This window comes from Sabethes cyaneus, chromosome 3 (assembly GCF_943734655.1).
Source record: "Sabethes cyaneus chromosome 3, idSabCyanKW18_F2, whole genome shotgun sequence".
Taxonomy (NCBI): domain Eukaryota; kingdom Metazoa; phylum Arthropoda; class Insecta; order Diptera; family Culicidae; genus Sabethes; species Sabethes cyaneus.
In genome coordinates this window covers 141,667,270-141,690,874 of record NC_071355.1, presented here as the reverse complement: position 1 = coordinate 141,690,874, position 23,605 = coordinate 141,667,270, and the positions used below count along the sequence as shown (strand labels likewise).

The following is a 23,605-nucleotide window of genomic DNA, read 5'->3' as shown; positions in this document are numbered from 1 at the left end:
CTTTAAGTGTACTGCCTTAGTACACATGCACACGAAAGCCGCACCTTATCCCTCGTCACGTAGATACACCGGCCCGAAATAGTCCACTCCGGTTTTGGCGAAAGGTCTCCTAATCCTGACGCGTGCAGCTGCTAGGTCTCCCATCTGTTGCTTCATCGTAGTTGGGTTGGCCCTGAAACATCGCTGACACTGATGAACGATTTTTCGAGCTGTCTCTCTCCCACGTAACGGGTGTTTTGATGGTGACTACTCGTACTATGTCATCAGGACCAGGGTGTAGCTTATGAATTCGGCCCATCTTCCATCCCGTTGGTGGCTGGTTGCTATCCGCGATGATCACCAGCTTTCCGACGTCAACATTCGTTTACAGTGGACCCCCGTTCGTTTGAACGATTCCTCATGCAAACTAACGGGGTTAGTTTTTAATTTGAACAACTGGAAACTCTACATATGCTGAAACTTGTGTGATCTGGTCGCCCTACTCTTTGTTATTGTTTTGGTGGTTTGATTCAGTTGGAAGTTGGAAGCAGCGAAAATTTCATTCTCAGATCGGATTTCTATCATAATCGTTGGGAAAACGCAATGTGAAACAGATTAAACACGCTAGATCAGGACGAACAAATCGCGTTTATTCGCATTGTCTGCATAAGCAAATGATGTCATGTTGAGAATGACATTTGAACCATTTTTAATTTGCACGTTGTGCAAACCAACAAGGTGCAAGTTAAAAAGTGTTCAGATTAAAAGCGGTCAAACGAACGGAGGACCACGGTATACAAGCGTACAGCCTGAATTCGTTAATTGGGCCACGACTGCACCCCCGCTGATTCGCTAATTGGGCCGACTGACAGTTGTTAGAAATTTCTAAACTCGAAAATTCCATACAATTTTAATACTCAAGTTGTCACATAGCCCAATTAACGAACATCCAATTAACGAACATCCAATTAACGAACCGCCCAATTAACGAAACTTTGCTGTATTTCGTGTTCGCTAGTGTGGGTGCTTGAGCTGTCAGCCCAGTAAACCATTTGGTTTATATACCTCGATTGCAACTGAGATATACGAAATCATATCTGAACGAAAAAGTTATATTTCACGCCATATAAGAACATATATGTACCAAAGTGGAGGCGATATACGTGCGAAAATTTTGACAATTCTTTGTAATTCTATTTTGCGTAGTTTTTATAACACGCAACTAAATACTCTTGAATATAAGATTAAGATATAATCAAATATTGCAATCGTCTATACTGCTTTATAATTCACAGTCATGGATTGTATATGAAGACACGCACGACTGCAAAACAACTTATTGTTCACTTCGATTTGACATACTCTAACCATTATACAATTCCAATGTGTAATTGACATTAAAACGATTTAATGTGAACTTTCTATTACGATGTTGTGTAATCGGGGGAAATCTCTATAAAGTATTCCACCACGCACACATATAAAGATTTTTTGATATTAGCTGGGGTCCTCGCTGAGGTAGTTTGCAGTAGGAATAATATCAAAAACATCAAATATCAAACTCCCGGATCCTCTCCTCCACTCTTCGCTCCCCTATCACTACTACATAAACGAGCCGCAGCTAATGCCATTCTCGTTAGTGACGAAACCGCAGATTACTTCATACGAAAAGTTTTCTCAGTGTATAGTCACAGAGAACAGACATTTATCCCAAGTAACAATTTCAATTTTAAGGTGCACTTGAAGAGGTTTCCAGCATTTGCTGCTTAAAACCGATCTCAAAACTTGTAATTCTACAAAACTGCGATAAAACAGCCATAAAACCCTTATAAGGCGAGGGAGGCCCACACTAAAGAAGGTTCTCAAGAAAGTTTTCAAAGATCCTTTTAAAACTTGTAATTCTTATCGATATCTATTTAAAATGACTTCCAAGAGTCGCTTGAAACAAAAAGAAAACCGCCACAAGTGTTGATGATTTTATGGTTGCCTCTTCAAAGAACACTTTTTTGGTTTGTTTGTAAACAAAGAGTGAATTTACAACCCGTATCAACGCTCACTTTTTTGTAATATTTCGCGATAATTGTGCTACGTATGTAAATTTTGTTATGTGCTAAGTGTTCCTAAGCCGATTTGACACCAGTGGAATATCGAGTTTTTATTAGTGACCATCCGGATTGGTTAAAATTAACCATGGAGCATCTTTGCAATGCCTGCGCTAATTCCATCTCTGCGGATGATAATATGGTTACTTGTCAAGGTTTCTGCAAGTCAACTTTTCATATCACTTGTTCTAAGCTAACCCCCGCACTGTGGTCAGAAATTAAATCCAGTTCTGCTATTTTCTGGATGTGTCAGGCTTGCAGAAAACTTATGGGCCATGTTCGTTTCCGAGACGCTCTCAGCAACGCGAATGACGAGCTTCAAAGCGTTCTAGGGGAGCAAACCAAAATGCTCAATGAATTAAAGAGTGAGATCAAAAACAATGCAAATATGATTAACCGTATAGCACGAAAAATTCCGTTGACCCCAGTCTGCTCTCAACCACCTCTACCAGTTCCCGTTACCGATAGAAGGCCTTCCAAACGCCCTCGCATTTTAATTGATACTTTGCATGACGAAACAAACTCACCGCAAGTGCTTTGTGGAGACAAAGAACCCGAAACGGGAATGTCTCTCCCTATTATACCACCAGTCGCATCGCGTGCGCAAAAATTCTGGCTGTTTCTATCTAGATTTTCGCCACACGCCACTGTGGATGAAATTTCTAGATTAGTGCAACAGAATCTTGAGACTGATGCTCCGGTCGAAGTAGTCAAATTGGTACGTAGGGATGCCGACTTGAACCGTATGACTTTTGTATCGTTCAAAGTCGGTATCGATTTGCAGTTTAAAGAAAAGGCGATGCAGCCCTCGAGCTGGCAAAAAGGGATTTATTTCCGTGAATTTGTGAACGATATTGGAATACAACCTTTTCGACTTAGCGCTAGGGATAATGATTCCAACGCAGACAACTTTCTCACTCCGCCAGCCAGCTTTCCACCAAGACAGTGATTTTGAACCAACGAACGCATCTGGAATCGAAACTGATTGTAATGAAACTGTAACAAACGATGTAAAACATGATAATGTACCTGAAACGACGCCCCATAATAGCGAAATTTCTGCCAATGTACGCTTGTCCACGAAAAACGCTGTGGAAAGGAAAGGAATATTAGACATTTATTATCAGAACATGAACAGCATAAGAGGTAGCGAAAGGCAAAAAAATGTATTTTTATCTTCGCTAGAATTGGACATAGATATATATGCATTTTCGGAAACTCACCTGGACGACACAGTGTTAGATTCATCATTCTTCTCGCCCTGCTTCAACATCTACCGCTCCGACAGAAACACTACGAATAGCGACAAACAATCCGGCGGTGGTGTATTAATTGCCATACACAATCGCTTCAGAAGCACCGAACACGCAAAGGCTGAAAGTAACGAAGCAATTTGTGTGAAATTATCAATAGCCAATGGTGCACTTTTTTTGTGCTGTGGCTATATTCCACCTACCTCCAGTATTGAACGCTATCGCTCGTTCTGCTCATTCGTCGAATCCATCGTCGAATCAGCTGGTCCTGATGATGAAATTGTTGTTGCCGGGGATTTGAACCTGCCGAATTTGAAATGGAATCAGTCGAATTTCGATATGAACAATTTATTCTACTTACCCGACCAAGTCAGCTCCCAGCGAGAGATTGCTATTGTTGACGGTTTTCTTTCTGCTGGTCTGCTGCAAGTGTGTAATATTCCAAACAATAACAGCTGTTTTCTCGACTTGGTGTTCACTACGGCACCGAACATCTGTCAAGTAACATTAACGGATCCATTGATAAAGAATGAAGTTCATCACAATGCGATGTTATTGACCGTCTACGCAATCGAACCGATAGAGTGCAAACAAGGGATGCTCGAAAATCAACTGGATTTAAATGCAATGGATTTTGAAAACGCCCGTTTGGAACTTGCAAATATCAGTTGGCATGATCTGTTTATATCAGAAGAAATTTTTCACGGCTGCGAGGAATATCAAAGACAAGCGGAAAGAATGCGCGAGTTTCTCCGATCAATGAACATTTTAAATATTGGATGTGGAAATACGGTGGTTATCGAGAATTCAGTTGATTATAATGCACTGCTGTTTTATTATACAATTTTTGACATATTTTCTCGTCATTCTCCGGTGATGACGAAACGGCAAAAATATTCACACAGTTATCCGGAATGGTTCACACCAGCGCTTATAAATTTAATGAAGGAGAAAAGAGCAGCTCTGAAACGAATGCGTCGGTCTCCTTCAAACGAAAACGTGACAAACTACAAACAAATACTGAGAATGTTTAAGGCTGCTCATCGGGAATCGTATCAGGTTTATATCGCAGACATTCAGTCTCGTTTGAAAAGAGACCCCAAATCGTTTTGGAAATTTGTGAACAGTAGAAGAAAGAGTGCTGGCGTTCCGGATTGTGTTAGTTACAAGGGTGTCACATCTGCTGATGTTCAATCATCGACTGAACTATTCGCAAAGTTTTTCGAAAGTGTTTTTACTGCAGCAACTGGCAGCGTCCCCGGATTGCCCGTTAATACTGACGATGTACCATACCAATTATCCAATACGTGTGTAGAAAACGGTATTGGTGAGCTCGATGTCCATAAGTCTGCAGGACCGGATATGCTGGCTAATAGAATCCTGAAAGAGTTCCGTCTAGAATTTGCGGTGCCTCTTGTGCGCTTGTTCAATGTGTCATTAGCTACTGGCCATTTTCCGGGAATCTGGAAAATCTCGCACATCACTCCAATACATAAGAAAGGGGCCAGAGACGATGTGGAAAATTATCGTGGAGTTGCTATCCAGTCAGCTATTCCGAAGCTTTTCGAGTCGTTAGTTTACAGTCGCCTTTACGACAATGTAGTCAACCGTATTTCTCCTGTGCAACATGGATTCCTGAAGAAAAAATCAGTTGTTACAAACCTCTGTGAATTCAGCTCTACAGTTACAGATCACATTTCTAAGGGATTTCAGGTGGATTGCATATATACAGATATGAGCAAAGCATTTGATGCAGTCGACATTAATAGTATCTTGGAGGCTGTTAAAGATTTCGGCATTCGTGGCTCGTTGTACAACTGGTTAAAATCTTATCTCAAGTATAGAGTACAATTTGTAAAAATTCGTGGCTACAAATCTCGTTCGTTTACTGTGCACTCAGGAGTACCACAAGGCAGTCACTTAGGACCATTGCTATTCGTGCTTCTGATGAACAAATTGCCAGATGTTCTCTCCCATGCAACTATGCTGATTTATGCAGATGATGTGAAAATCTTGTTTCCGATCAAATCTATTGATGATTGCGTGAAATTACAGCTCGACTTAGGTCATGTAGGAACGTACTGCGAAAACCGTGGTTTGAAAGTAAACACGAGTAAGTGCTCTGTTATGACTTTCACCAGAAAAGCTAATCCTGTGATTTTTGACTACGCATACCGAGGCAATGTAGTTCCGCGAGCTGAATTTGTCCGCGACCTGGGGGTAACTTTTGATCGCTCACTCTCCTTCAATAGGCACATTGACAATGTCATCAATGAGAGTCTGAAGCTTTACGCACTTGTCCGAAGATTTGGCCGTGATCTCGATGACCCTCATGCAGTACTAGCGATCTACAAAGGCCTCGTCAGAAGCAAGCTCGATTTCGCTAGCGTTATTTGGCGCCCGCTGTATATAACCCACATACACCGCATCGAAGGAATTCAAAAGAGATTTGTAAGATTCGCTCTCAGGAATCTCGGATGGAACGGAGAACAACTACCGCCTTACCACGATCTCTGTTCTTTGGTGGATATTGATACGGTCCATTCGAGGCACAAGATTGCCGATATCATATTCTTCACAAACATTCTCTCAGAACGAACAAACAGCCAAGCTCTGACCAGTCGATTGATATTTAATGACAGTGCAGTCACGCTCCGACGACGTAGGATTTTTGACCCACCTTTTAGGTCTAGAAATTACTCACAGCACGAACCGACTTCCCGATTCATGAACGCCTTCAATGCATTGCAACATGTTATAACCATTGGCATGAGCTCGGATGTGATAAGACATAGACTCAGTTTATACTTTAGAGGACAATTACGATGAATCGAATACTTTTAATTTTTAAGACAATTGTAATTTTGTGCGTATTGAAATTTATTTATTTGTAAGCCTATGTTGTAGTATATATTTAAGAATGGGTAAAGGGCTTAAAGCCTATATTCGAAATACAAATCAAACACTGTCTTGCAAGTGATCATACACTTTTCACAGCCTTAAATGTTTTAAATTGACCAAGAGCTATAAGCTATAAGCATTCATAGATATTGCTATTTCGAAATGGGTATAAATGAAAATTGAAAATAAAAATGGTGATAAAACCAGCTGCTTTGTTGCCCATAAATGAGAAATTTTTCATGCCACGCTCGGTTTGTCGATGTTTTGTGACATGAAAGTTAGAAAATTTTAACGCGCCAGTTATTTTTGCTAGATTATTGCAAAATTAAATTAATAAAAAAAATTAATGATTTCATGAAGAAGTTGATAGCTACCAAATTTTTAACTAATTGTGGCAAAAAGGCTTTTATATGTCTAAACATTTATTTAAAAAGATAAGATCACCAATGGTATAGCATAATACCATATTTATAAGCGCCCATATGCATTTGCCTACAATTTCAAAAGTAATTAAAATAGCCCTGTTCGCCATTTTTTCAATGGTTTTATCCAAATCAACCCGAAAGCGCTTATTAGACTAACATTTCTTGCACAAGACAAAGAAAATTTTTCCAAGAGCGCGATAAGTTCATCAATACTTATTGTATTCTTGAAGAAGACACGTTGCGCTTGAATAAGAATTGTTTGAATTACTTGAGGGCACCAAGTTTGGCAAGATAACCATTCTAGTATAAACAAAGAAAACATCAACGAAGTATCGACGTAACGTGTTGTTTGTGCTGTTTGGACTGCACGTCAGTTCCAAGCGTTTAATTTACAATCGGTACAACTGTTTTTAAAAATTATGCTTCAACTGCTTCAGTGCCTTCAAACATTTTCCATACAAAGACATCTGACTTATGAACTCTATATTTAGTTTAAAAAATGCGAAAAGCTCTAGAGGAAACCCGCACCGCCTCTGGCAAATGCATCATTACCGGCACTGTCCTTCCCCATCCTGAGATCTTTATTGTTTTGTGACTTCGCTATCTGTTCATATGAAAGAGTTTTCAAAATATTACACAGATTTTCGCTTAATTTTCGTTTAAAAGATCTGTATTCTTCAATTTTCTCCAGGTTCAGATGCCCATTTTGACAGATTAGTTGTTTACGTTAGAATGTTCTTATTCAAGCGTATAATTTCTCTTTCAAGAATATACGATTTTAAGAGAGTTTTATGGCAGTATTGTTAAGATAAACGAATCTTGCAGAAGAATGTCATAAGTTTTGATGTAGGACTACGTCTTACGGCAAGTTTTGAGATAGGGTGTCATTCCAAAAAATCGAAAAATGCGAGCGTCACGAAAAATGAAAGATTTTGAGCGCTAATAGCTCAGCGGTTTTCCAATCGATTTTCAATATTCTTACACCAATCGATTGGAAAATCTAAGAATTAAAACAAATAAAGAAAAGTGTGGATTCTTGATGTTGAACTATTGAAAAATTGAAAATAATGGACCCATGTTTTACCAGAATTCTCGCTTCGTGATTGGTTGTTGGAAATGACGTCATCAAAGTAGAAACGCGTTTTCACGCGTCGGCTTATAATTCAGTCAATTTTCAATAGATTTCCAAGATATTTACACCAATTGATCGGAAAATCGATTTAAAATATAGAAAACTATTAATTTTGTTTTTGAAATTGAATGAAATTTTTGTTTTTGAATTGATTTTGAAAATTTGAATTATTTTCATATTTTTGCCTTCCCTCGTCAGTGCTTCCCTAGCACGGATGACAGAAATATATATATGATATAAGCTATAGGTTAAGCTTCCTTATGATTGTATTTAACTTACGCCCTATAGAATCCGATCGAAAATTGTTGAGCTTCAGCTGTTGCTGCTTCCCACGGATAAGGCAACGAAGACATGCAAATTCACCAAGCGATGTGTTGGAGCTGGAGCAATCGTTTCGCTGCCGTGAAGGAATATCTGGCTGCTGAAGCTCTGGAATTGAGAGGACATATGCTGCTCGCGACAACGAAACGATCAGAATTATCGTCACTAGCAGCTGGCCATCCGAAACAACGAAGAGTTGAACAAATTGCTGTCCCGTGTCACCACTGCTATGAGAAGTGTCTTTCCGAACATCCAAACTGTTTTGTTGCTGCCCAAGAAGACGGAAAAGAAGGCTTAAATTTCCAACATATCACGTCGAAAAACCGTTCTTTTAAGAACGAAACATATGTTCATGAGGATTTGAGGAATTTTCACTCACTGATTTTAATTCTATTTAACTTAGATTGATCTGATTGTTCGCTTCTGATCAAATAATTTTAACCGATCACCTCTCGCGCTTCTGTTCGCTTGTTGCTACTGGACGCTGGTTGCGCTGGTTGCAGCCAACAAATATACTAACTCCAAGCAAATGTGTTCGGTCAAGCGTCAAAATAAATGAAATTGGATTTAATCAAATGAAAGGGTTTTAGTAACATCTTTTGCATCTTAGCAACACAAATTTATCCATCACCAATGCTACAGTAATAATACGTAGCGTAATTTTTCTTTGGCAACTTTGCTCTTTTGTTCAGACTGAAATTGAAATGCTCTATTTTTTATTTCACGTAGGTGATAGAATGAAGGACCATGAAAAATGGGTGTGGTCGTTTCTTGTCGCTTGCTCTGGTACATAACACGTAGTAAGCCGGTGAACAGCATTATTCAAACGCTAGCTGAGCTAGTGCTAACATCGTTTGCCAGGGCAAACGGGAGTCACGTTCGACTCGTGCACGTGTTCATCGGCGGCTGACCGTGTGACCGTGTGTTGGAGCTGAAGCACTCATTTCGCTGCCGTGATGGAATATCTGGCGACAGGAGTTCTGGAATTGGGAGGACATATGCTGCTCGCGACAACAAAACGACCAGAAGCATGAAGCATCCCACGTCACTTGCAGCTGGCCACTTGGAGTGGTATTTCATCGTGATTCAGGACCTCACACGAGCGGTTTCGTTGATCACATACCTGCTGAGGCTTTCCGGTTGGTCCGTTGCAACAAGCCGTGCCTGGTTAGCGGTTATCGGTACTCCAATTTACCGAACAGAGAATTACGCTAAATGCGTTAGTGCAAGTTTATTGCAAGCAGGAGTTATGATAATCAAACAATCGGTTCATTTAAGGGCCACACAACGATTGAAGAGTTTATTATATTTTCTTGCCCAGTTAATACCATAATTAATACAGTCAACGAAGGAAAAGTTGAATTTTTCGCCATTGCTGACGACCAACCAATGACGGTAATAAGTTTTCTGGTCACAGGCGACATTTTCTGCGACTTCCAATACGTCTGCAGGTTGTAAATGTTTTATCCGTGTCCTTTTGTAAGCCGCAGAAAAGTTGCGCAAAATTTTCAACTTCTTGAAAACTCGCGCGTACCGTCTACCGATTACTAGAGGAAAAGCACTATTCAACGTAGAAACAGATCATAAAAATTTATTTACTGTTTGGTTTAGTTACTGACTTGGTTTCGTTTTAATAAAATAGATTCAATCAACTCATGGATATAACTTCAAAATCTGTTGAGGATTGAATGTATACAATGTTTCTACTTTGATGACCGTTACGGATGTAGCTTGTATACATGAAAAATCGTATTATTATATACATGGATATATCCTACTATCGCTACAAAGAGACTTACGTGGTCCTACGTCACCTATGCGGTCGTGTCTTGTGCACAACCCCTCTGATTTTTTTTTTGTCAAAACTATTGTTAAGTTTTAAGGAGCGTCGTTTTTAAGCAAAAATGAAGTATCCTTTAAAACCCCTTATAAGGTGAATTACACTTATTGATAATTTAGTTTTATGGGTGATTCTTCAAGTCTCCTTCAGTCATACTTCAGAAATGTTAGTCAAATAAGATAAAATTCACTTGAGGAAAAACATTATAAAACCTAACAGACTTTGAAATGCTCTGATAAAAATACTATAAGAAATGAATAAGACCAACTTGCTATTGGATTGTTACTTGGGATGTTCATATAAAATTTCATTCAAAACGTGTGTAAAATTTTGTACAAAACACTAGCGACATCTATCTCAGAGTGCACCCGTTACGCTTTTTCCATGTTGCCATATTCAATATATTTTCTTGCGATGTTCTGCATATTTGAATAACCGGCAACTCCAGTGTCAGTTACTTTAGCAACGGCTGTGCTTGTTTATTAAAGGACAACATGTATATATTGTCAATTGCAAGGAAAATTGTACCATCCAAAGTGCGATATCGCTCATAAAAGTGCTATTTTGCATTAAATCGTTTCGGTATCTTCGGCGCACTTATTGCTTGGAAGATAACGAAAAATGCTTTGATACAACTGTTCTTTTTTGTGATGTGAGCGCCGTCTAGTAGGAGCATTACCACATACTTTTAAGTTTTTAAGCGGGGTACGCTGCTGAAAAGAAAACAGCTCAAGAAAAAATCTTGTTATTTACCGAAGAAATTTTGACAACTCCAATGCAAGCAACCACCTGTCATTTTTTCTTGTGGTAATACACTTGCGTGTAAACCAACGTCATCTGGACGTGAAATAATATTTCTTATGAGGTCCCAGATAACACAAAATCGTAATACAAAGTTCACATTAAATCGTTTTCATGTCAATTTCACATTGGGATTGTATAATGATTAGAGTATGTCAAATCAAAGTGAACAATAAGTTGTTTTGCAGTCGTACGTGTCTTCATATACAATTCATGACTGTGAATTATAAAGCAGTATACGCGATTGCAATATTTGATTATATCTTAATCATATATTCAGGAGTATTTAATTGCGTGTTATAAAAACTACGCAAAATAGAATTACAATTAGTTGTCAAAATTCTCGCACGTATATCGCCTCCACTTTGGTACATATATGTTCTTATATGGCGTGAAATATAACTTGTTTGTTCAGATATGATTTCGTATATCTCAGTTGCAATCGAGATGTACAAACCAAATGGTTTACTGGGGTGCGTACTGCTTAAGAAATCGTAAAAGAAATCAATTTCTTGAGCATTTCTTATCCTATCTTTTTACCCATTACTTTTCAGCAGCGTACCCCGCTTTACACGTGGCACGAGATTAAGGTAATTCGTACCAATAAAAAGCAATAAAAAGGTAATTCGACCTTTTGAAATGTTGGTCGAGAATATCGGCTAAATTGAAGATAGAATTAACAAAAGGGCGAGAGTCGCAAGCGTAAACAAACCGAGTGAGGGTTGATTTTCCTTGCTGGGTCAGCAAAAAATAACTCTCACCCGTTTTGTTTACATTTGCGACATTCGCCCTTTTGTTGATTCTATCTAGAATTCAAGGCGGAATTTGATATTGATTTAATTTAAAATTTAACATTTAATTCGATTACCCACGCCGGCCGGTGACTCGATCGAGCGACGGCGCCGGTAGGGCAAAATACTTAAATGAAAACAATTGTCGCGTTGCACCACATTCTAGCCACATGCGGCAACGAACAGATCCCCATCCCAAAACAAATGCGCCGTGGCATTTTGCCGACTAAGGTAAACAACGAAGCGCAAAACTGTTCGAGTTGACGAAACAAAGTCCCCACGCGAGGGGCCAAAATGTACGCGCGAAAGGGAAGCTCGACGGACAGCGTGAGGAGGAATAGGACGGAACTACCTCGGGAAGGAGGAGTTTCCTTAGGGCGAAGATCGTTTTAGCAAGTAAGAAGTATGATTGTAAAACAAGTTTTGAATAAATTAGGGGATTCCGTTCTGGCACGCCGACCCGTCCGGTCGGTAGTGTGAAATTAATTACAGCCTGAATTCGTTAATTGGGCCACGATTGCACTCCAGCTGATTCGCTAATTGGGCCGACTGACAGTTGTTAGAAATTTCTAAACTCGAAAATTCCATACAATTTTGACATTCAAGTTGTCATATAGCCCAATTAGCGAACACCCAATTAACGAACCGCCCAATTAACGAACCACCAATTAACGAAACTTTGCTGTACTTTCTTTTATTATTCCCTTCAATATAAATCCCTATAAATGTATTTTTATATAGGGCTTTAATTTCATGATGCGGCCAAACTTTATACCTTTGTAGGGCTTTAGCTCTATAGCGCCTCTCTTTATATTTAATAGGCTCGCTAATTTTCAGGGTTTTCATCATACAGTAAAATTTTCAGGTAAAAAGAAAGAGAAGTCTTTTACTTTGCACATACCATCAGCTATTTTGACAGTTGCTTACGGGATTTTGCGTAAACGTAAGCAGGCTTGTGAAATGCAATCTGCATGGCACAAACTCGGATAACTGTACTAAATTTGACAACGACAAATACATAAAGGTGAAAGTGCTGAAGTTCTCTTTGACAGGGATCCATTTTACATAGTGGATAGCAAAGTAATTTGTGTTATTGTATTATTATCCAATTTTATCGAAAAAATTGAATATTTAAGTACATTTAGCGTCTTGCGTAGCCAGTTTTTGTGAATTACGCTCGCTAATAAGCCGAAGTCGACTTTTGGCAAGCGAATCTTCTGAAGTAAAACACCACACGACGCATTGCCAGCAAAAATTGCTCTCCGACCAAGAAGGCGACGACTTCCGCGGAAGACACCTGTGCAGAAGCAGCCATTTATGGACTTACCAAGAAATTTGCATGATTGCTACTTCTTCTACTATTCAACATGTAAAAAAGGATCCAATTGCGAGTACCGCCACGAAGCAGCGGCACTCGGTCATGAGGAAACATGTAAGTTATGGGCAGAAGGCAAGTGCTACAATCGCACCTGCACGATGCGTCATATGAAGATCGAAAAGCCCCGTTCAGCAACTCCATGCTTTTGGGAGGACCAGCCCGGCGGTTGTCGTAAACCGCACTGCGTGTTCCAGCACAAGGTCCCTAAACCTTCAGGGCAAACTCCTCATCATCCGGCCACGACAAGCAGCATGATACCACAACAAGTACCGCAAGCTCCAGCAGGTGGCGGTGGTCCGACGGCCACTACCGCCGCCTCAAGCCACTTACTTCATACGACTTCACCGGCTGCTGTCGTCCTTGATTACAATTATGCGGCACTGCTACCCCGCATCATTTAAACATTGGTCAAAACAAGAAGAAGAAAAAAGATGAATCGAAAAAGCATCCGGCGGACTCGAATGGACAGGACATCAAAGCATTCTTTCTTCATGTTGCTCCATTGTTGCTTACTCAAGCCAGTTTTCAATAATTCAATGCATCGTCCATTCGTCAATGTGTGTGATTATGGCAGAATTAATAGAGAGTGAAATGAGCATACCTGTCATGATCCCGTTGCGTCAGCAGATTACCTATATGCTTCAATTATTTTCAAAGATCACACAATGTGGTAATTGTTTTTCCATTATTATTATAATTTGCATGTTTTTCGCCCACCTGCACTTCGGCTACAAGAGAATTATATTTCCAATTTCTACTTTTGATAAGTCGTAATTAGGATATCCGGAGCAAAACGTAAGCATTCAATACCGGTGCATTATAGTATACAATTTCTGCCAGTGTTATTTCTATGCTGCTAATGCGTATTCATCAGTGCAATAGAAAACAATTGATGGATAACTTTGAAACGAAGAAGATCGCGTGTCCTTGGTTTCCAAATCGATTCCAACATGAAACTATCAGTTAAATATTTGCTAATTGTTTTTGAAACAAGCAATCGTATATCAGCAAAAATTATCGTTTATTCACACAGGTGTGTTGTTATAAAATCTATGCATTATTACCTTAATTTATACCCTGCATTAATAAAATATCTTGAATAGAAGCTTTTTGTTTTTCTCTAAACAACTAGGTTTTTTCGCATTAAAATATATATATTTTCAATTGCATAAGCTAATTAGTCCTAGTGTAGACAAAAGCTAATCTAGTGAATATAGCCTACATCATGCTAACAACAGTTGTTTTCAACTAGAAGTTCTAAAGTCGCACTATTCTATAAAATGTCAAGTATATAGTTATTGAAGGAAAATGAACATAGCGGCACGTTTTCACATCTTTACATTTGTAATGAAGAAAGTTTTTGAAACTCAAACTGTCGTAATCGTTAAAATTCTTATTTCAAAAGTATTTCTCTAATAATGATCGTAGTAGCAATAAACTAGCTAAAAAACGACATAAAAATGAACCTCTCTCTCTTTTGTTTTCATTACATGCTACAGGACACCATTAAGAACTGTTTGACGAAATGTAAAATCATAGCAAAATTTAAGATATATTACCTATCTAACGATGCTTTAGCTATTCTGATACATTTCAGTAGTAGTTACGTTTCGCCAAGTTGGAGTTCTTTCACTTAAACATGATAATTAGCGGAATAAAAGAAAGTAAGCATACCTACTAAACTAAGAAAAAAAAAATAGTTACAGAAAAATGCCTGGCATATAATACTGACACGAAAAATAGACCTATTTTATTAATTTACTCCAATCAATAAAACAGAAACGATAATGATCCGAAGAAGGCAAACCACACGGCTTTGGTGTTTGCATTGTTTTTCTTTAATTTTGATACAAATTTCATGCCAATCTCGTTATCACAAAAATATAAAAAAAAAACATAAATATTATGACAATTGATAAAAGAAAATGTATAATATTTCTAAACCCCTGCACTACAGAGAATGGTAACTAAAACTTAAGATAGAGCCACAATAATTGCAAGACCGTGTTAGCTAAAAATTAAAATAAAATAATTTAATAAAAATCAGAATTGTCAAGTGAAGTAAGTGCAGAAAAACCGGAGATAATTTGCTAAACAAAATTGAATAACACTAAAATACCACAACTATATATACTAAAAAAAACAAAAGTTTGGAAGTGTAAGTCTCAAAAAGAATATCAATAAAGCAACAAAAACAACACGAACATTACATTGTTTTGTCTAAGTTGGTTTCTTTGAAAGTCATTGTGAATTATTCTATCAATGAAATTTACTGTTGGTTATCACCAACAGTATTATTGCAATGCAGAATATTTGTTTGCTTGTGAAGTCGAAATCCACTAATGATAATCAAGCGGGAGTACTCTTGGATAATGTAAAATATGAAATACTACGGTAGGAGAAACATACATGTACTTGTGAAGCCGAACATCGTTCTTTTTTCCGTTACAAGCGTCCGAACCACACGTAAAGGTAAGCAACTTTTTTTTATCGCAAGCAATGTGGATGCCTGATGGCCCAGTCACTCCAGCTTCTATACATTTGCCAATTTTAGAACCATCGGTGTAAAACAAGAGTAACCCTGGACGAGTTTTAGGACCACTTTGAAGGGTATATTGAAGTTTGTCCTAGTTTCTACCCAGTCCATTGAGATCTCTAGGTTGGAGATGTTTAGCACGTCGAAGCCTAAGAGCATCTAGGGCTTTGAATGGTTTGCTGGTTATTGCTCCAGTTATAGAAGCGCATGGCATGCGTTGTCGCTTACCAAGCTTTTTTGAGTTTTTTGTGTAGTTTTAGGCTGCCACACCAGTAAAGCACATGCTAATTGGGGTCTCACAACGTAGATCGCTACCTGCGATATATCATTGACTGACAACTGGATATCCAACGAGGAACTCCATCGTCGATGTCATCAACGGCCAATAGCAAGAGAAATTCGAGAACGTAGTTAAAAGTGGGTCGGACACAGCTTGAGAAAAGGAGTAAATGAGATGTGAAGAACAGCACTCGACTGGAATCCCCGAGGACAGCGTAGAAGAGGCAGATCCAGAGGCTCATGGCAACGCAGCTTAGCCAACTGGGTTGTTGATGAAAGCCTGTCCTGGTGACAGGTGAAAGCCATGGCGGGTAACCGTCGGCTGTGACGATCTCTAATATAATCTCTTTAATATTTTGTAATTCATCTCTTTGTTATACCGGACCGGCGGACATGGATACATAAGTAAGTAAGTAAGTATACCTTCGAAGTCTACAAGTCTTGCGAAGTGAAAAGAAGGTCCTACTTCCAGCTTGAATCGTTCGTTGAATCTCCTTATCCGTATTATTGTCGGTGGTGCCCTCACATAGATTCCAAATATATAAACTCCACTTTGCGTTTATTGGCGTCAAAAGTCACTGTCCATGGGAAGTGAACGTTTCTTTCTCTGTAGGCTCCTCCTTTTTTAAGTTTCTAGTAATGATCTAGTTCAATCTAGAAATGATTCTAGTAATCTAGTTTCAAAGTTTCTAGTAATGACATCAAAGTCGTCTGCGAAGATTAGGAGTTAGCTACTTTTGCTGAAGTTCGTCCCATTCGTTTCGATGCTCATCGTATCACACCTACAAAGGACAGTTTGAAAGGATTCAGTCACATACACATAGCTCTTCACGTGTAACTGTATTGTATGCTACCTTGGAACCCACAACAATATAAAGCGTGGGCATGTTACTGTAAAATTTTGTAAGTGTAAAAATTTGCGGGACTGCCCTACGAAATTTCTTGCTAGCAGGCTTGATTTGCTCTTTTTACTTTATTTTTGCTCTTTTGATTACAGCGTCCCAGTCAAACAAAATTTGAAACAGTGATGCATAGGTCAATTGTAGAGTTGATTATTATCTGCAATATTGCTGAAGTATAGTTTTATCTTTTATATTTATGGCACTATGGGGAGGATGAGGGGGTATACCAGGGGGGGTAGGCAAGCAGTAGTAGTAGTAGTAGTAGTAGTAGTAGTAGTAGTAGTAGTAGTAGTAGTAGTAGTAGTAGTAGTAGTAGTAGTAGTAGTAGTAGTAGTAGTAGTAGTAGTAGTAGTAGTAGTAGTAGTAGTAGTAGTAGTAGTAGTAGTAGTAGTAGTAGTAGTAGTAGTAGTAGTTGAAGCCCATTGAAGACTACAAGATCTGCTGAATGTATTCGTATGGTGGTGCCGTAATACTTGGTTACTTGTTAGTATCGCTAAATGCCATGTTATTACGTTTCACCGTACAGTGAACCCAATAGTGTTCCAGTATCAAATCGACAACCAGCAACTAGCAAGAGTTCATCACGTTAGCGACCTAGGTGTTTTGCTGAATACCAAGCTCTCCTTTAATTTACATCGCACTAATGTCATCACTAAGGCAACACGTCAGTTCGGCTTTATCTCGAAAATTGCTCAGAATTTCAACGACCCTTATTGCCTGAAGGCCTTATATTGTTCATTGGTGCGTCCGCTACTCGAATACGCTATAGTTTAGGGTGGTGTCCTCAACAACTTGTATGGGACTTGAGAATTGAACGGGTACAAAAACGGTTTATCCGGTTCTCACTACGAGACCTACCTTGGCGTGATCCAGTGAATTTGCCCCCGTATCCCGACCGCTGCCGCCTTCTTGGCATTGACATTCTTGAACGACGCAGAAAGATCGAGCAAGCGATGTTTGTAGCTAAGGTGATTAATGGTGAAGTCGACAGCCCGAGAATTCTATCGCAGCTGAACTTCCGTGCAGTGCAACGTCCCCTTCGATCTACTGGTCTGCTCCAGCTCAGCTTTCATCGAACGGCGTTTGGATTTAACGAACCGTTGACCTTCAGCGTGCGTACCTTTTGCAGAGGGGAGGATTTGTTCGACTTTGGCGTGCCGTCTCACAAATGTTTGCAAAAAATATTATTGTGTAGCTTTTAGAATATTAGACAATGTGTTGCTATACTTTCATTAAGACATACAGTCAGATGAATCTTAAATTAATAAAAAAATGTATGTATGTATGTGCCTAAAAGATTTTTTTTTTGTTAGATTATAGTCACTTTAACACTTTTAGGCCATTCGTGACTTCTACGGGGTTGGGTTTTGAACCCGAGTCCTCGGCGTGATAGGCGTGAATGCTAACCAATACACTGGGACTGACCCCGATGTGCCTAAAAGATGGTGGTGTTTTAATGCCTCTTAAGAATATCAAAACGGCTTTTCCCCGCCCCAAGCTCATTAAGATCAATTAGATCGGATGATTATATTTAATAAACATCCGGGCTGTAGACGAGAACCTGTCCTAGCGACAGATAAAAGCCATGGCGGGTAACCGTCAGCAGTGGAGATGTATGATTTCATCCCTTTGTTCTGCAGGACCGGCGGACACGGACACATAAGTGAGTTAGTAAGCATTATGACGAATATGCAGGGGGTCTAGGTCAATGAGTCTCCATAGTCCATAGAAGTCCCTACAGAATGCAGAACGCAGAACGAATGAATACCCGCTCAATTCAGCTATCTCCGTTTTGATAGTAAGAACTCCAAGTTGGAGCACAATATTCTAGATTGGGGCGGACTAATGCACAATACAGAGTTTTCCAGCAGTAAAAATCATTGAAGTTCTTGCTCATGCGTATAATGATCCCGCAAGGTTTCTGCAAGCGTTGTTCACGATGAACGCGACGTGCTGTTTGAAAGTAGTTTAAAGTCGACTAGTAAATATATCTGGGTATAACCAGATCCCTGACGCAGTTTTCACGATGTAATGGCATATTTAACAGCCTGTAGTCATAGTCGAATGGGCTCAACTTTCTAGAAAATGTGCTGACTTCACACTTGATGGGATTTAGCAGCATGCAGTTGTTGACACACCATTTCGCAAAGCTCGATAATTCCTCTTGAAGGACAGCGGCGTACTTTTGAGTACAACATGAGGTCATCTGCAACCAAGAGACGTGGATCGTTAAGCAGGAAGTTAACGTTATTGAAGTAGATAAGGAATATTAAAGGACCGAGATGGCTGCCTTGTAGGATTCCTGAATGATCGATATGAACGATCCTGTGAGACTGCCGTCAATATTCACTTTTTGGCGGCGATCGGATAGGCATGAATGGAACCTATGCACCAACGGGCTACGCTTAATTAGTTTGGCAATGGCGATTTGATGGTACAGTTTGCCGAAACCTGCGAAAAGATCAGTGTAAATAGCCTTTAGGCTAGATGTATATCGTGGACCCCTGAGCATAAATCCACGTTGTTTATCACATCATTTAGAAACTGAAAACTTTGTTAACGTTTCATCCAAATTTTTGGTTCTACAATACTTGGTTCAAAGGTTGAATGCATGAAATAAGCAACGTCCTAGAAAATCAGTAAATTTCCTTTAAAGTTTTCTCGGAAAATAGAAAAAAGATATTGATTAAATATTGTTTTCGTCCATCAACCATAAACGTGTACAAAATTTTAAAGAGTTCTGGGACACTTAGTTACAATAATCTTGAAAAATCGTTCTTTGGCCAGTTTTCGATTTGTTTTTAGTTAGTTCGCAGGCTACAAAGTTCGCTTATGTCTATAACAACTTTTTGCTCAACAACTCAGATATATCATTGAATTTGAATACGATTATGGAAATGCTTCATGCAAATGTAAAAAATGTAAAAAGAATGGTGGTCCATCTCGCTTCCTATGGTCATTATGCCACCACTTCTAATAGAAATAGCTTTAAAATACTAGTTCAAACGGACATTATAATATATTTACCAAGTTTCATATACTGTTTAGTACACGATCTAGCAGTTCATAAACAAATAACGCCGAAATTATTTAACAACCGCAGCTAAATCAGAATTCTTAAAAATCATTTATTTAGTTTTTTCCAGCCGCAGCTTTTTCCTCGTATAACTTCATTCGTTTTTCAATCTCTGGTCGGAAATGACGTATGAGTCCTGTAAAAGATTAATAACAATACATATACGATTCGTTGTCAGCATTTGCAGATCCTACCTTGAACAGGCCAAGCTGCACCGTCACCCAGAGCGCAAATGGTATGTCCTTCGATTTGCTTGGAAATTTCCCACAACATATCAATTTCATCTGGACGCGCATTTCCACTGACAAAACGATGCATCACTTTGTACATCCAAGCGATGCCCTCACGACATGGTGTACACTGGCCACAACTCTCATGCTTATAGAAATCTATTAACCGCGAAATTGCCTTGATAACATCAGTTGACTTATCCATCACGATAACTGCAGCCGTTCCGAGCGAAGTTTGTGCCTGAACGAGTCCATCAAAATCCATCAGGACATCATCACAAACATTCTTCGGAATAATTGGGGTAGAAGATCCCCCAGGTATAACGCCCAGCAGATTGTCCCAACCACCAATAACACCTCCAGCATGACGTTCTATAAGCTCCTTTAATGGAATAGACATCTCTTCTTCAACGGTGCACGGCGTATTAACATGCCCTGAGATATTGAAAAGTTTGGTTCCCGAGTTACGGGTGCGACCAAAGCTTGCAAACCAAACTCCGCCACGTCGACAAATCGTTGGCGCAACAGCAACGGTTTCTACGTTTGAAACTGTTGTTGGACAACCGAATACACCTACATCAGCCGGAAATGGAGGCTTTAGGCGAGGTTTACCTTGTTTTCCTTCGAGCGATTCAATGAGAGCAGTTTCCTCACCACAAATGTAAGCGCCAGCTCCACGATGCATAAATACATCAAAATCGTATCCAGAATTACAGGCATTTTTCCCGATTAGGCCGGCTTGGTATGCCTCAGCAATCGCAAGCTGCATATTCGAAGCCTCGTTATAGAACTCCCCTCGGATATAGATGTATGCCGCACGAGCACCCATGGCACGACCAGCAATTAAACACCCTTCGATCAGTTTATGAGGATCATGACGCATGATTTCACGATCCTTGCAAGTGCCTGGCTCACCCTCATCTGCATTCACAACTAAATATTTTGGACGACCATCCGACGGTTTGTTCATGAAAGACCACTTCATTCCCGTTGGAAAGCCAGCACCGCCACGGCCACGCAAGCCGGAAGTTTTAATTTCATCTGAAAAAAAAACATGCAGTCGTTGCTTAATCCTTCGCTTCCCAGCGGTTACACTTACTAATTATCCATTCGGTTCCTTTTTCGATGATTTCTTTGGTCTTGTACCAATCACCGCGCTTAAGGGCTCCCTTGAGACGCCAATCGTGTCGACCATATAAATTGGTAAAAATACGATCATCATCAGCCAATGGACCAAATTTGGTTTTCGTTTGAGGTGGTGGTGCAGATGCCTGAACAGATTGGCAACGATGTTGTTGGTTATTGCTCAAAACACTTGGTAAACCATTATTTCTCAGTGACGGAACAATCGCGACTGCAAGTATTCAAAAATTCAATTTGTTGAAAATTACATAAGTAGATGAGGCACTCGAACAACGCAAATAGATGTTGCTAGTGTAATTCACTTACCTATCTGCTGTCGCGGAAGCGAATTTAATCGCAGGAGAGTGTTTGCCATAATGGACACCTTTTTCTTCGCCAAGAATCAATTTCTAAACGAAGAAAATCTTTTTCTTTTTGATTCGAAAAAGAGCTTATGGACAGTTTTTTATGTTTTGTGACGATTCTGCAAGAATAGTGACAGCTGATTGCCAATTCAATTTTGACACAAAAACGATATCCTCTGTTTATCTCAGGCGTAGAGTGACTATATACAGAGTGGCGACAATGTCAAAATTGGAATGATAATTATCTGTCAGTGTCATTCCAATCGAGCAGACGACCTATCCAACGCGTATGCAGGAAAGAGAAAGAAAAACCTTGGGAAAACCCACCCCATCGACATCTCTATATCGAGCTGCAGCGAACGTCAGCGACAGCATGTCCTGGGCTCAAAATATGACAGCGGGCCCAAATCAGACTGCTGGCAGTTGAGTGAAACGCAGTACTGACATGCTATCTCATGCTCGCACATACGAGATGTTGGCGGCGAAAACATAGTTGCCTGCCGATGGGGTGGGAAAACCGCATTGCATACATTTGGGATGACTTGTCGCCACTCTGTATATAGTCACTCTACTGGTTTATCTCATCATGTGACGCATTATGAGACGAAACCTTTGGCATGGAGTAATCCACACGATCAAATGTGGACATGAGCTGAGGCCCTCGATGTTTGCACATTGAAACGAGAATCAAGCACTGAGAAAAAATTTTCATATAGTTTCTATGAGCCCCGCATATAGATTTTGGCAATGTGCCCACTAAATGACCTTTATATGCCAAACCTAGAATAGGACGTGACATGTTGTATCGCACAAGGGGAGCGCAAAAATGTTGCTGGAAACCACAGCAAACACTGAAACCATCCAATTTTTAACATTACTAGGATTTTAACAGTTTGTTTATCGTGGCGTGTTAGCATAAAACAAACTAAACTCAATTGAAAGTGTAATTGCCAAATTGCCAAATTGAATCTATTTTTGTGTGATTAGTGATCAAGGGAAAAGTGGCCTCTATCATAAACTGCAGCTGCATTCTTGGAAATACTTTTCGTTGCCATAGTAAATTTTGAAAGGGAATCGACAAAACAATAAACAAGAATAATAAGAAGTCACATGTCATGTCCTGTCATAGTGCCAAACAGGTATCATATTTGTGTACGCGAAAAATTTGCACATGCTATTCATATGCGTATAATTTTTATGAGTATTCTTGGGAGGATTGTATTTATATGCGGCACGTTTACTATTAGTTATGTGCAGAATATTTTGAGTGTGGGTAACCCGTAGGGGAACTGTGGGTAAGACGAACAGGTTAAGAAGAACATCTGTAATATAATACAGAGAACTTATGATTTATAAAACCTAAATACAGGTTACTTCAGTTCAATATATTGTTTTCAAAAACAGCTAAGTAGTGAAATATTTAACAAAGAACGTTTTTCAATGTGTATTGTCAATTGCAAGGAAAATTGTATCACCCAAAGTGCGATATCGCTCATAAAAGTGCTATTTTGCATTAAATCGTTTCAGTATCTTCGGTGCACTTTTTCGTTATCGTCCAAGCAATAAGTGCACCGAAGAGACCGAAACGATTAAAGCTAAAATAGCACTTTTATGAGCGATTCCGCACCTATTAATTGGACAATTTTTCTTGCAATTGACAATATTTTGAGTATTAAAAATGGTCCGAAAAAGTGAACTTTTTAGTACTGCGGGTGAAACGGACAATGTGTGAGGGTAAGATGGACAGGTATTATAAATGGCCCCTACTGAGAGCATATAACACTATTTTTGATCATTGACAGATTGAATACGTAAAATATGGTGGTGTAGTGTGCAAGAAGTGAAGGAGGCAGCCCCCCCTCCTTACACAGCGGCAGTATGAACAAGTATTCCAAAATCTATTTCATGGCTGGCTGCTGCTAATTTAGTTGAAGTCCACGTTTGCCGGTTAAATTTTCGTTTATATGCATGAGATATTACTAAGAAGCAAATTCAACAATTCTAGATAGAATTAACAAAAGGCGAATGTCGCAAATGTAAACAAAACGGGTGAGAGTTATTTTTTGCTGGACCAGCATAGGAAAATCAACCCTCACTCGGTTTGTTTACGCTTGCGACATTCGCCCTTTTGTTAATTCTATCTTCAATTTTATTATAACATATACACTGACT

At 39.4% G+C, this 23,605-nt stretch overlaps 2 protein-coding genes across 2 annotated transcripts; one reads left to right on the top strand and one right to left on the bottom strand.

Annotated features, from left to right (window-relative positions):
- The first annotated feature begins 12,619 nt into the window (after positions 1 to 12,619).
- LOC128741234 (zinc finger CCCH domain-containing protein 11A-like) lies at positions 12,620 to 15,146 on the top strand. Its single transcript, XM_053836881.1, has one exon. It carries the CDS (start codon positions 12,863 to 12,865, stop codon positions 13,322 to 13,324), a length of 462 nt encoding a protein of 153 aa, XP_053692856.1. The 5' UTR covers positions 12,620 to 12,862; the 3' UTR covers positions 13,325 to 15,146.
- A 4,419-nt stretch (positions 15,147 to 19,565) lies between these two features.
- Positions 19,566 to 21,558, bottom strand: LOC128741233 (NADH dehydrogenase [ubiquinone] flavoprotein 1, mitochondrial). The gene is made up of 4 exons (XM_053836880.1): positions 21,396 to 21,558; positions 21,046 to 21,300; positions 19,911 to 20,987; positions 19,566 to 19,852 (listed from the first exon to the last, which is right to left on the bottom strand). The coding sequence occupies exons 1-4, from the start codon at positions 21,442 to 21,444 to the stop codon at positions 19,773 to 19,775; spliced, it is 1,461 nt and encodes a 486-aa protein (XP_053692855.1). The 5' UTR covers positions 21,445 to 21,558; the 3' UTR covers positions 19,566 to 19,772.
- Positions 21,559 to 23,605: the final 2,047 nt, after the last annotated feature.